The 13,878-nt window shown below is 33.9% G+C and overlaps 1 protein-coding gene across 3 annotated transcripts in view; it reads left to right on the top strand.

Moving 5' to 3' along the window:
• Positions 1-13,878, top strand: part of LOC136031879 (zwei Ig domain protein zig-8-like) — a 189,786-nt gene that overhangs the window by 37,093 nt on the left and 138,815 nt on the right. For all 3 annotated transcript variants that reach the window (XM_065711822.1, XM_065711820.1, XM_065711821.1), the window contains exon 2: positions 5,150-5,365. In XM_065711822.1, the coding sequence (XP_065567894.1) occupies positions 5,257-5,365 (109 nt within the window). In that variant the 5' untranslated portion in view covers positions 5,150-5,256. The remainder of the gene's footprint in view (positions 1-5,149; positions 5,366-13,878) is intronic.

The following is a 13,878-nucleotide window of genomic DNA, read 5'->3' as shown; positions in this document are numbered from 1 at the left end:
CCCAAATTATGCTTGATCCAGTTGAGATATAAAATAAGAGATCTGAGTCATGAGGTCCTTCTAAATTTGAAGTTTCATGAAGATCCGATCACTCCTTTGTAAGTTAAAAATACGTCATTTTTTCTAATTTTTCAGAATTAACCCCCCCCCCCCCCCCCAATAGAGCGGATCCGTTCCAATTATGCAAATCACGTATCTAAGACTTCTGCTTATTTTTTCCACCAAGTTTCATCCCGATACCTCCAATCTAAGCGTTTTCCATGATTTTAGGTTCCACCACCCTAGACTCCCCCCCCCAATGTCACCAGACCCGGTCGGGATTTAAAATAAGAGCTTTGAGACACGATATTCTTCTAAATAACAAATTTCATTGAGATTCGATCATCCGTTCGTAAGTTGAAAATACCTCATTTTTCTAATTTTTCAGAATTACCCCCCCCCCCCCAACTATCCCAAAGAGAGCGGATCCGTTCCGGTTATGTCAATCATGTATCTAGGACTTGTGCTTATTTTTCCCACCAAGTTTCATCCCAATCCCGCCACTCTAAGCGTTTTATAAGTTTTAGGTCTCCCCCTCCCAACTCCCCCCCCCCCCCAATGTCACCAGATCTGTTCGGTATTTAAAATAACAGCTCTGAAAAACGATATCTTTCTATATATCAAGTTTCATTGAGATCCAGTCACCCGTGCGTAAGTTAAAAATAATGCATTTTTTCTAATTTTCAGAATTAACCCCCCCCCCCCTCCCCCAACTACCCCAAAGAGAGCGGATCCGTTCCGGTTATGTCAATCATGTATCTAGGACTTGTGCTTATTTTCCCACTAAGTTTCATCCCGATCCCTCCACTCTAAGTATTTTCGAAGATTTTAGGTTTCCCCCTCCCACCCCCCACCCCCAATGACACCAGATCCGGTCGGGATTTAAAATAAGAGCTCTGAGACACAATATCCTTCCAAACTTCAAATTTCATTAAGATCCCATCACCCGTTCGTAAGTTAAAAATACTTCATTTTTTCTATTTTTTCCGAGTTAACGGGCCCCCCACTCCTCCACAGATGGTCAAATCGGAAAAAAAAACTATTTCTAATTTAATCTTGTCTGGTCCCTGATACGCCTGCCAAATTTCATTGTCCTAGCTTACCTGGAAGGGCCTAAAGTAGCAAAACCGGGACCGACAGACAGACCGACAGACAGACCGACAGAATTTGCGATCGCTATATGGCACTTAGTTAATACCAAGTGCCATAAAAAAAACTATTCATGTATCAGTAAACTACTGTGCACACTGAACATAGATGTATAAAGTGGCCTATATATGGACAATAGTAGCTTCCAGCAACAGTAGATAAGAATACTGGGTACCTGTCTGTTAAACGAAATATGCTCAAGAATTACGTTCTATAACATCTGTTGAACCTCTGAAGAACCAGTTTACTGTCTCTATTGACAATTAAATAAAAAAAAAAAACAAGCTTTTTTAACTGAAAGTAAGGAGTGACATTAAAACTTAGAACGAACAGAAATTACTTCGTATATGAAAGGGGCTGCTTCCTCATCAACGCCCCGCTCTTTACGCTAAAGTTTGACTCTTTCTCTCAACTCTTCTTTTTAAAACAGTAAAAATACAAAATTCTACATTTTTGTACATAGGAGCTTGAAACTTCTACAGTAGGGTTCTCTAATACGCTGAATCTGATGGTGTGGTTTTCATTAAGATCCTATGACTTTTAGGGGCTGTTACTCCCTATTTTCTAAAAGAACGCAAATTTTCTCAGGCTCTTAACTTTCGATGGGTAAGACTAAACTTGATGAAACTTATATGTTTAAAATCAGCATTAAAATGCGATTCTTTTGATGTAGCAATTGGTATCAAAATTCTATTTTTTAGAGTTTTGGTTACTATTGAGCCGGGTCGCTCCCTACTACAGTTCGTTACCGCAAACTGTTTGATTGGCTTTGGCTCAGCGAAAAACAAAGCTGTAGCTATACTTTGATTAAATTTTTTAGTTGGTATTTTGGTTAAGTTATGTATTTAATAAAATGCGTTCTGGGGGACCCGCTTTCCATAATTGTATGTCGTAGCTTCCATAATTTTGTTAATAAAGTAGTATATTTTCATTACATTTTGGTATATTTTCATCATCTTTCGGTACATTTTTGATAAAATGATAAAAATGATAAAAAAAACTTTTTGATAAAATGATAAAGGCAATGACCGAGTTTATTGAGTGGGCAGATTTCAATCTTTTGACATTAAATTATAATAAAACTAACTACATTCTATTTTCTCGGATATCTCGTATTGAAACTAATTTAGAATTAATAATAAACGGAAATCAAATAAAAAGAGTAAAGGTAACAAAGTATTTAGGTTTTATGATTGATGAAAATCTATCATGGAAAACATTCAAATATTATAGCTTCAAAGTTGTCCAGATCTCTGGGTTTGCTTCGCCGAGTTAAAAACCTAGTATCCTATAAAATTCTTCGGTTACTTTATTTTGCTATTTTTTACCCGTATATTTGCTATGGTTGCTCTTTATGGGCTAGTAGTTTTGTATCATGTTATAAAAAATCCAAAATAAAGCCGTTAAACTTTTATCACCTAAAACTTTATTTATTCATAATATTAATGAACTTTATACTAAGAATCAACTTTTTGATATTTCAAAAACAAGAGACTACCAAGTTAGTATTTTCACATATAAATTTATTAATAATATACTTCCCTCTTCTTTCGAAAATTTTTTCTCCATTAATTGTGATCTTCATAGCCACGATACACGAGGGGCATCAAATCTGGTACATCCATTTAGAAATACGGCTAGAGCTTCTTTCGTGATTAGAAATTTTGCCCCCGCTGTGTGGGATATTATTCCAATTGAAATAAGAAATTCGAGTCATTTGGCTTCCTTCAAGGCGGTTGTTAAGAGATTCTTCCTTGCAAAAGAATAGTATAGTAATGATGCAAAAGTATAGTAATAATGCGTGGGTGTCATAAGTAGAATCTTTGTATGTAGTAATATGTAGAGTAGAGATGACTGCCATCTGCTGCCAACAAGCCCCTCCTGGCTTTCTTAGCAGGTGCAGCAAAATGTTTTGTATACATGTTTTGAAATAAATTAATCTTATCTAATCATTTCATTAGGATTAACCGTTAGGCAAACTGGGTTTTTTTTTTCTTACAGAGCGTAATTCTTGAGTGTGTTCTGTTTAACAGACAAGTACAATCAATCAATCAATTTATTAATACTAAAGAAAACTATTACAAAAGTAAATTACAATGTAATAGAAAACTATTACAAAAGTACCGAATATTATTTTATAAAACATCGAAAAATAAATATTATCCAGTATCTTTTACAGTCTATTATTGAGTCCACCTCTCCAAGAAATAAATTATCCGACCCTATGGATTGGTGTTAACTCGTCTTCTATCTTCTGTTTATGAGTAATATAGGTATGGGCAATGCCAATCTTCAGACTTGTCCTGAAGTAGCACAGTTTTATAAACTACTATGTAATGAAGAATTTTATTGACTAAATTCTTTAAGCCCATCCAAAACATGCCCATATTTTTAAGCACAACCAAAACATGCCCCTTTTCATAAAAAATATTGTTGACGTTTGTGACACAATCACTCCTGAGTTCAGTAAGCTCATTGCAACTGATTTTTTTTTTTATATTTTTAGCGTTCAATAGGCAATTGCAATTACTGAACTGTAGACAAAAGGACTTACTAAAGTCTATTGCCATTAATATTTGCTTTTAGTGCTTCTTTGCTCTCAATCACCTGCAATTCGTCGTTTTACAGCTAGTAAGCCTTTTGTATTTTAATTTGGTATTTTCGAAGACAACACTGCCTTTCCATAACGTACAAACAAGAGTTCAAACAGGGATAGATCTTTTTATTAGACAGTGAAAAGCAATGGCAAAAATCTTGAAAACATCTTGATCACATTTACAATGATATATCACATTCACTGTATATGTGATCGAAAGATTTTCAGTTTGTTTTGTCATTGTTTTTCACTGTCTAATAAAAGGATTTATCCCTATTTGAGCTGTTATTTGTACTGTATCTTAGTTTATCAGTATAAGATAACAATATTTTCGGTTAGTTTCAAAGGTTCTGTGGTTTCGCAAGATTTTTTTATTTTGTTTTGCAAGGAAAAACTACTGCATCGTTGTTTCAATACATACAAAAAACATTCGTGATCCATAAGTCTACAATACTAGATGTTTCATTTCTACAACCCAAATGGCTGAAATAAGTAGAGTAACATGAGTTGTGCAAGGGTTGCATCGGAAAAAAATTGTCTTCTGAAGGCCTCTCTTACCGGAAGATTTGGCAGTATTTCTTCACATTTTTATTGCGCATGGCAGCTTGCAATGGATTTCCGATTAAAAATTTGCTTTTTCTTTCAACGCTATTTTGAACTTAATAATTTCAGGTGGTAGTGAGTTGGTGGTTACCTACTAGATTTTGTACAATTATGAACTTACTTTCAGGTTACCTGAAAACTAGAAAAGAATAAAGCAATGTACTTGTTTGATATACACCCTTCTTAATGTTCTTCTAATATGTTTCTTTGGCGCTCTACCTTAATGAAATATACCAAAGTAAGATAAAAATATAATACTTTTAAAACAGATTTGGGCTATATATTAGGGGAGGGGTAAGGTATAGCGGGTCTACATGCCTAATGTGTTAGGTATAATTATTCTGCATATTATGCATTAAGAATTGTTTTCTTACTTTATACTGTGCAAATACTTTACCCTCCCCTCTATTGTGTAAATATAGAGCCGAAGTTATATATTTTCCGTCTTTTCTGTCACTTCTCTTTGTCTTATCTCACGCTAAGCTGCAAGAAACCAACGGAAAAAAAAACAGTTTTATAATGCATCAATAAATGAACAAATTGAGCGGTAGAGGATTTCATACAAGTATCATACAAGTATCTAAAGCCAAATAGGTAGATAAAGTGCGTTTGCTATTTTGTTATCTGAGAGTACCTTAAAATATTCAAGTAAAGTTAAATGGTCATCTCAGCTCCTGATTGAAGATTCTTTTTTATTTTCTTTTGCCCTGACCATTTTTAAACCATATGTTCTTGTATTTTTCTTAACTGTCATCTTTACAGGGCGTTCCTCGTATCTCACACTATGACAGAATTACTGCCGAAGATATTGAGGAACTCAACTTTAAGTGTTTCCTGAAGTTAGAAGTTCTGGACTTAATTAGTGAAATATGGTTTTAAAAAATTGTCGATTGTTGACACAAGCTGATGAACTGAAACTGTTGCTATTGACGCTCGCGTTTTTCACTCTTTCTAATGGTTCCATGTTGACACCAACAGGTGAGTTATTAAATCAAATGCTATGCTGAAAAACGTAAGAAATAGTTTGAATAACAAAAAGCGATAAATATTTTCGAAATTTTAAATTTAGTTGTTTGATATAGGTGAATCATATTAGCCCAAGTATTGAAACTAAAAGAAGTATATTGTATGTCAGCTAAACCAGGAATATATTACCTTAGAATCCACGAGGGGCACCAATTTACACAAATTTAGACCATGGAATATATTTTTTAGAATCTAGTAGGGGTGAAACTTAAAAAAAATACCAGAAAGGGTATTTTCTAGATATTGGGAGCTAAACAGCGTAGACGGGGGCAATTTTATCCCTGACCCCATGCCCAATTGACGACCCCGGAATCTCTTTAATCGAATATTTTTTTTTCGTTACTTGTCAAGAAATAAGAAAGAAAAGTTGCAAATATGCAAAGATAACAGAAATCGGTTATCTTACAAATGCAATATAGCTATTATGGCAAAATAAGGGGCAATGTACAAGAAAGATATAACACAAAATAAACTGTCAGGGAATCAGGCAAAGGCACATTTAGGGGGCAGATACAAAAATCCAAGAGGTTATAAATAGTTAAATTAATTCAGTGCGATTCAGTTGACATCAAAAACTTCAAAGCACCTTTATTGAGCAATCTTTCACTTGAATAGTTTGCCACGGAAAGGGACTATGTCCAGAACCTTGATTTTAAAAGAATTTGCCAAATTGATTTCTATGGGCGTGCTTAGTGTTGTAAAATTACCGTAAAATAAAAATATGGCAAGTAAAATTGGTAAAAAATTGGCAAACCAAAACATGACAAAATTAATTAAGCTTTTGGACTAAAATTTTCTCTCCGTATTTACGTCCATTATAAAAGTGACCCAACGGATATAAAATGATAACAACAAAGAAACAAAATTATGCATGATTTCAAACTATAAACTGTTTCAGAGGTTAAGACTAATATAAGTAAACCAAATAAACCACCTTGAATTACAATCCAGGCTCTGAACAGGACTTTTCTCCCAAACATTTAGCCCTCAGGATTCTTGTACGCACAAATACATAAATATAGTAGCCAAACTTCATGTTAATAAATCCTAAGTAGCCCCAAAGATAATATTATTTTGTAAAGGTCTTAATAATCACTGATCAAAAAAATCATCCGTGTCGAGAAATATTTTTCACGTTTTTGGGGCTCCCAATACGTATATGTCCCAAACGCCTTCAGTAAACATTTACACCATAAAGTAACATCTTTTAGTTTTGATAGTAAAGGAAAATAGCTTAATAATCAAACTCACCGTATATAATAAGAAGTCTTATACAGAAAAAAAAAAACATGGAAAGTGGTCTTTATACTCTTCAACGGGAGTTTCAGTCATCGTAGAAACAAATAGCTGTCAAGATTAATGGTATATCATCGTTTTCCATAGTCCATGAATCTTTCCAAATAAGTTTTTTTTTATTACATATCTGGTCAACGGTTCGAGCTGAATTAGTCTGTAGTTCAGCATTGAAATAATCTAATTCACTGCTTGTTATTGAATAAAAAACAAACAAGTTTTTCAACTGAAAATGAGGAGCAACATTAGAGCTTAAACTAGTCTATACTTTTTTTAGCATTTAAAAAGCTCCGTATTCCAATTCAACGGCCCTTGTGTTTCAGCAGTTATTGTTAAAGAGTTGTAAAACAAAATCTAATTTTAGTATAATGAGTGAGGGGTGGAGGAGGGGTCAACCCCCTTCATGTATGGAATAATTTATGTTCGTTTTTAGTTTATTGTTGCTCCTTACTTTCAATTGAAAAAGCTTGTTTTTTTTTAAATTAATATCTGATCGCTTTTCAAAATCATGTCCATGCCTAAACAAAATATGATGAAGGGTACCGGCGCACTGAATTATCAGTTTCTTGCTGTTAAACTGTCAATATCAATAATTTGCAAATCGATTTGTTGCACCCCGCGATTTTAGTTTTTGAACAGTTGTGGTAACGAATGACCTGGCTCAATAGTAAACGAAACTCTAAAAAACGGAATTTTGACGTTAAAAGATACATCAAAAGAATCGGATTTTCATGCTGATTTAACATATATAAGTTTCGTCTAATTTAGTCTTTGTCATTAAAAGTTATCAGCCTGAGAAAATTTGTCTTATTTTGGAAAATAGGGGGAAACACCCCCTAAAAGTCATAGAATCTTACAAAAATCACACCATTGCATTCAGCGTATCAGACAACCATATAGAAAAAATTTCAGCTCCTATCTATAAAAATGTGTAATTTCGTATTTTTTGCCAGAAGACAGATCACGGGTGCGTGTTTTTTTTTTCCAGGGGTCATCGTATTGACCAAGTGGTCCTAGAATGTCGCAAGAGGGCTCATTCTAACGGAAATGAGAAGTTCTAGTGCCAAGTGACCAAAAAATTGGAGGGCACCTAGGCCCCCTCCCATGGTCATTTTTCTTAAAGTCAACAAATCAAAATTTTGAGAATTTGAGCCATTTTGTTCCGCTTAGTAGAAAACCACAATAACTATGTCTTTGGGGATGAATTACTCCCCCAAAGTCCCTGGGGGAGGGGCTGCAAGAAACAAACTTCGACCAGTGTTTACAACCATTAATAGTTATTGGGAAGTGTACAGATGGTTTCAGGGGGATGTTTTTGGTTTGAGGGTGGGTTGAGGGGAGGGGGATATGTGGGAGGATCTTTCCTAGGAGGAATATACCATGTGGGAAGAAATTTTCAATGAAAGGGCACAAGATTTTCTAGCATTACTATAAAAAAATGAAAAAATAAACATGAAAAAGTTTTTTCAATTGAGAGTAGGGAGTAGCATTAAAACTTAAAACGAACAGAGATCATTACGCATATGAGGGGTTCTATAAATACTTTAGCATAAAGAGTGAGGTATTTAGGACGAGATAAATACCTCACTCTTTATGCTAAAGTATTTTTAGTAATTTCAACTATTTATTCTACGGCCTTTCTGATTCAGGGGTCATTCTTAAATAATTGGGACAAAACTTGAGATTTAGTGTAAAGAGCGATGTATTAACGAGGGGACAAACCCCCTCATATACATAATAAAATATAAGAATATAAAAGTTTGTTATGTAAGTTAATTCTTAAGTTACGTATATTTTTTACTAATAAAAACGTTCGTTAAAAATTAAAAGTTCTAGTTGCCTTTTTAAGTAACCGAAAAATTGGAGGGCAACTATCCCCACTCCTTATTTCTCAAAATCATCTGATCAAAACTGAGAGAAAGCCATTTAGCCAAAAAAGAATTAATATGCAAATTTCATTTTCATAATTTATGCGCGGAGAGCCAAAATCAAACATCCATTAATTCAAAAACATCCGGAAATAAAAAAAAAGCTAGTTTTTTTAAACTTAAAGTAAGAAGCGACATTAAAACGAACAGAAATTACTCCGTATATGAAATGGGTTGTCCCCTCCGCAATTCCTCGCTCTTTACGCTAAAGTTTGACTCTTTGCCACAATTCTACTTTTTAAAACAATTAAAAACTTCAGCGTAAAGAGCGAGGGATTGCGAAGGGGACAACCCATTTCATATACGGAGTAATTTCTGTTCGTTTTAAGTTTTAATGTCGCTTCTTACTTTCAGTTAAAAAAAAACTAGTTTTTTTATTTATTCTGCTTAAGGACTACGATGTTGGATTCTAATTGAAATTGTCGACAAAATTTTAATATTTATTCAAAATATTTGACGAAAAATATTTTTTCGATTGAACAAACAATAAGTAGTTCGAAAATTCGATTAATAAATAGTTCGAGAATACGATTAAACAAAAATCGATTGAACAAAAATAGAATATAATCGCTCGAGAACAAACAATTATTCATCGAAAATTATCAATATTTTTAGTACAGAATTCTGGGTGGACGGAGAGGAATAATAATTTTCGTAGGGACTGAAATCCTTTGTGACTTTTGATCTTCTACTCAGCAATCGTGACATGTAAAATTGGGTTCCCTGATGTTTAAATACGCTATATGCATACATTTAAACACATTAAAACAGTTAATAAAAAAAAAGGAACAGAGACATATTTCCATTCAAAACCACTAAAAACAAAGCTTTTCGTAGATCTTACCCTCCCCCCAATAAATTTCCTGGCAAGGCTTATGATGCCCCACCTCGCCTCTTCCACCTCTGGAAGGATAGGCATGTGAATATATTATTTTATACTACATAGAAAAGATTGGTGCACTGGGAGCGGTACTCTTACCCCCCCCCCCTTAGCACCAATAATAAAGACTTAGACGAAAAATATTACCGAGAATCAAGAAGTATTTGATATGAGTTTCCGAAAAAACTCATTCTATATTTATCCGAAGGTTTACTGAGATTTTGAATATTTGGGCATTAGCATGCCCTCTTTGAAGCGTCAGCCCACCCCCACCCACCCGCCTTAAAATATGATCCGATGCCCCATAATAGCTGATGGGCACTTACACATTCCTGTAGCCTATATCAAAGAGTTCATGGTAACGATAGTAAGGAGCAACTGGGCGTCCCCCTGCCTACACAATAAACCACCACCCCTCCTTATTATTAGCTGATGTGCAATTATACACATCATTTCATGAAATATAAAGTGAACCAAGCATTAAGATAAGTATACATATTAACCATTGAATGAGTATGGAATACGTGACCTTTTAGGAAGGAATGCGTCTTTCTTCTAGGAAAAAGAAAAATGCAAAATTCCACATTTTTGTAGATTGTAGCTTGAAACCTCTGCCATAGGGTTCTCTATCATGCTAAATTTAATAGTGATATTTTCATTAAGATTACTTACCTTTTGGGGGTTGTTTTCCCTTTTAAGAAAACCATGTAAATGTTCTTAGATTCGTATCTTTTGATGAGTAACATAAGACTTAATGAATTTCATATATTTGGAATCAGCATAGAAAACTAATTTTTTTCATGCTTTAATTGTTATCAAAGTCATGTTTTCAGAGTTTCACTTGCTATTGGCCCGAGTCGCTCGTTGTTAACTCTTCGTTACCATGAACCGTTTGAGGATGCTGAAACCTCTTTTTCTGCTTTGCAGCATCCAACCTGTGCTTGTCAATTATTCTGTCGTTCCAGTGTCATTTAGTCTAGACTTTCCACGTACTGCTTTTTTAGCATTTTAATTGATTTCATGCAATCATTTGATAAAGTCTGAGCCATTTGTCAGAGTTTTCACAGTCTTAGGGGTTCGTTGTGTGGTCTGGTTGTTCTTGGCATTCCTTGTTTATTTTGAATCACTCTCCTTGCTAATCGTTAAAGTAGGTCTTGCTGTTAGTAAAAATAAGCCCAGACAGATGATCGGAAAGCTAAGTGCTTTGGCTTGTTTAGCAGTTTTCTGGCTCCTGACTTTATTGGACATCTTGTGCAATTAAAATGATATGTAAGAGGCTCAAGATGGAAAAGAATTTTGAAGGGTTCTGTATGATTTAATTTAGAACAAAATTTTGCACTACCTGAGTTTTAGCGTTTTGAACCAAAAGGTATGTATTTCAAAGTGAGTTTTGAACAATCAAAAAGGTATTTTGGAAAGAATTATTAGGTAAGGGAAATATAATTTCTCTTATGCATATTTTCAGTGTCTTGTGGCTTTCCCACGGTTCACTTTAATAACTACGAAACAATATTCCACACTTAAGAAAATGTTGTGGAACTTCAGAAAAGAACAGAAGCCCATGGAAAAAGACTCTACAAAGGATATAAGCAAAGTTTCATTCCAAGGGAAGTGGGGCTCAGACCCGCTAACCCCTGAAACCTGTGGATTATAGGCGATATCTGGAAAAATCTATGAAATCAGTATATTTTGAGTGGAATGTACCAAAGCCCCCTGTGTATGTTGATGAGTCAGATCTTAATTGCTTTAGTATATCATCTTTTTCCGGCCTACTACTGCGCTTTAGGTTAGCATAAGGATTCTGGGTTTTATTAGAGTTATTTTTTCTCTTTCTGGTGGACGCAAAACGGGATTTATCTATTTGTGTGTTTTTTTATATATATATATATAGAGAGAGAGATGGATAATTTATATAAAAAAAACTATTAGAAATATATAAAGTTAATTGTTATCTCATATGTCTAAGGAGCATGTGCAAGTGAATATATCCATCCTTAAAAAAAAAACTTCCTCGAGAAAAAATGGAGGAAATATATTCCTCCATATAGCAATATATTCCTCAATAAAAAAAAGAAAGAATACACAAACCGGAAGATCTATAGAAGCAAAAGTTTACTTGAACAAACATGTACAGCGCTGTATAATCGCTAAAGTCACACTAAACCTGGCAAATGCATTAACTATGTTAACAAGAGGAAATAAAAAGAAAAAACAATTAGAACATGTAATTTCTATCTAAATTCACTTGGGAAAGGAAAAAATACCTGGATCGGGATGGAAACTAGCCACCAAAAAAGGCATAAAACATTTGTTTTAGCATTGTTTTGAAAATTCAAGGGTCAAGAATGGTTTTAGCACCACTTGGACCAATCATTGGGACCCTGGAAGTGAAAAAAAGATTCCGACCGTGATGAAGATGTTATTCGTATCGTAATGTCTAGTATTATGGCAATGAGTTACATTGCCAGAAACAAACATATTAATAGAAGACATTCCTAAATTATTGTTCAGAATTAGACGGATAAGCCTAACAGTTCTAAGGAAAAATAAATCGTATATTGGAATAATTATAGTGCGATCATAAAAAATCAAATTAGTCAAAATCAAATATATCAGAATACAACAATGCAAAACCTCTAAATTCATGGATAATTTCAACATTGGATCAGTAGAAACTATAATTTTTGTAAAGATATAAAGTCGCTTAATGAGGCATTGATTAGTCTCTTTTAGCACCGTTTAGCTTTAATGAGGGAACATATTTAGACTATTTTTAACTTAAATGACTTGCAAACAGCCTGAAAGGAGCAATCATTTTTCCTTGTCCTTAAATTATGCATCCTTTGTTCGTTAGTCCTCATTAGTAGACAAGATCCAATACTTTCTTTCAACTTTGTTCTTCGAAAAAAAAAAAATATAGGGGAAGGTTAACACTTATCTTTAATGTCATACTTGATATGTATCAGAATTATGTCCTATTAAGGATTGTCAGCTAATTCATTTCGGAAAATGTGACAGGTACTTAAAGATTCTTACTAGTATTTTGTGTGCGTACGCTGTTCAATCGCTCTGTCAATATTAGATTTCATTCTAAAGGAGCTTAAAAGTTTTTTTCCTTTTCTAAAACGCTTAATAGTTTTTTTTCCTTTTCTAAAACGCTTAACATTTAATAGCAATGTTTTTATCAGCAATGTATTTGAGCTTAGAAGAAAATGCCTTACCCTGCTCCCATCGGACAATTCTTACCCAATTCCAAAACAGTGATCAAGGTTACTTATGATCAAACATAAAATACTCCTCAATATTTTACTTAATGGCGGTGAATTAGGATAATGAAGACTTCTTAATGCGTAAGTTGCAACTTTTTTTCTTCTATTAGACAAATTTTCTTCTCGCATCCTGAAAAAAAATAAAAGAAAAAAAACAACTATGATTTGAACTATCACGTAAATTAAAAGTCAGATTATTTATCTTAGGGCCTCTAAAGCGCACAGGGTGGTGGGCTAGACACTATCGCCTACCATATCAACTCTGTTATAATTTTACCAAAAGGAAACATAACTTTACGGAAAATTGCAACACCCTAGTTTCCATTCTACAGACAATATACAGTATGAAAATTAAATTCGAACTTTGCCATCAAACCTCATCTTCCTGCTCATTGGTCTATAAGATGATGAAGAATCACATCAAAGAGTATTTTCTGGTGCATCAAACTGCAACTTATTCTATTCACTTAGCTCAAGTTTATCATTATTCACCTCTAACATGATGTGATAATTATGGCATGAAGTTCAGCAACATTTCCTTAGATCTAACTTTCATTTCTACTTGAATGAAGAAGCTTAACTTGGAAGCATTCTTAATAAACAAACCTAAGATTTGCTTTTTACTTACTTTGATTCTAAGTTGGTTAATCTAAATTTGTATTGCCTTGAGGTATGTGCCTCCTCATGAATGAAGATAGCAATAATTTTATGATTTTTGACGTCCCGATTAAGTTTTTAGAGATAGAAGCTCCATCAACAGTAGACTAAGTGGTTTTACCAAGTTGTATTGAAAGTGGAATAGCTTCACTGAGATCTCGCCTGTTCGTCAGAAGTTACGCGGGAAAATGATATCGGTGACTGCTTCTCTAACTCTCCTCCTTGCACATTGTTTGGTCTATTTTCTTTTATTCTTAAGAAAATTCTTCAAAACTGAAAACTGATGACCCTTGTAATGAAGATATGGATGTAGCACGTCAAACCTAGCACTATTTTCAAAGCATTGCGCAACAACTTTGAATCACCCTAGAGGATTCTTTTTTATCCACATTTTGCAGATTATCATCTTTAGTAAGTCAAACTTTGTTATTATTTATA

Source organism: Artemia franciscana, chromosome 10 (genome assembly GCF_032884065.1).
Source record: "Artemia franciscana chromosome 10, ASM3288406v1, whole genome shotgun sequence".
Lineage (NCBI taxonomy): Eukaryota > Metazoa > Arthropoda > Branchiopoda > Anostraca > Artemiidae > Artemia > Artemia franciscana.
The sequence above is the reverse complement of the archived record's forward strand: the minus strand, read 5'-3'. Positions and strand labels throughout refer to the sequence as shown.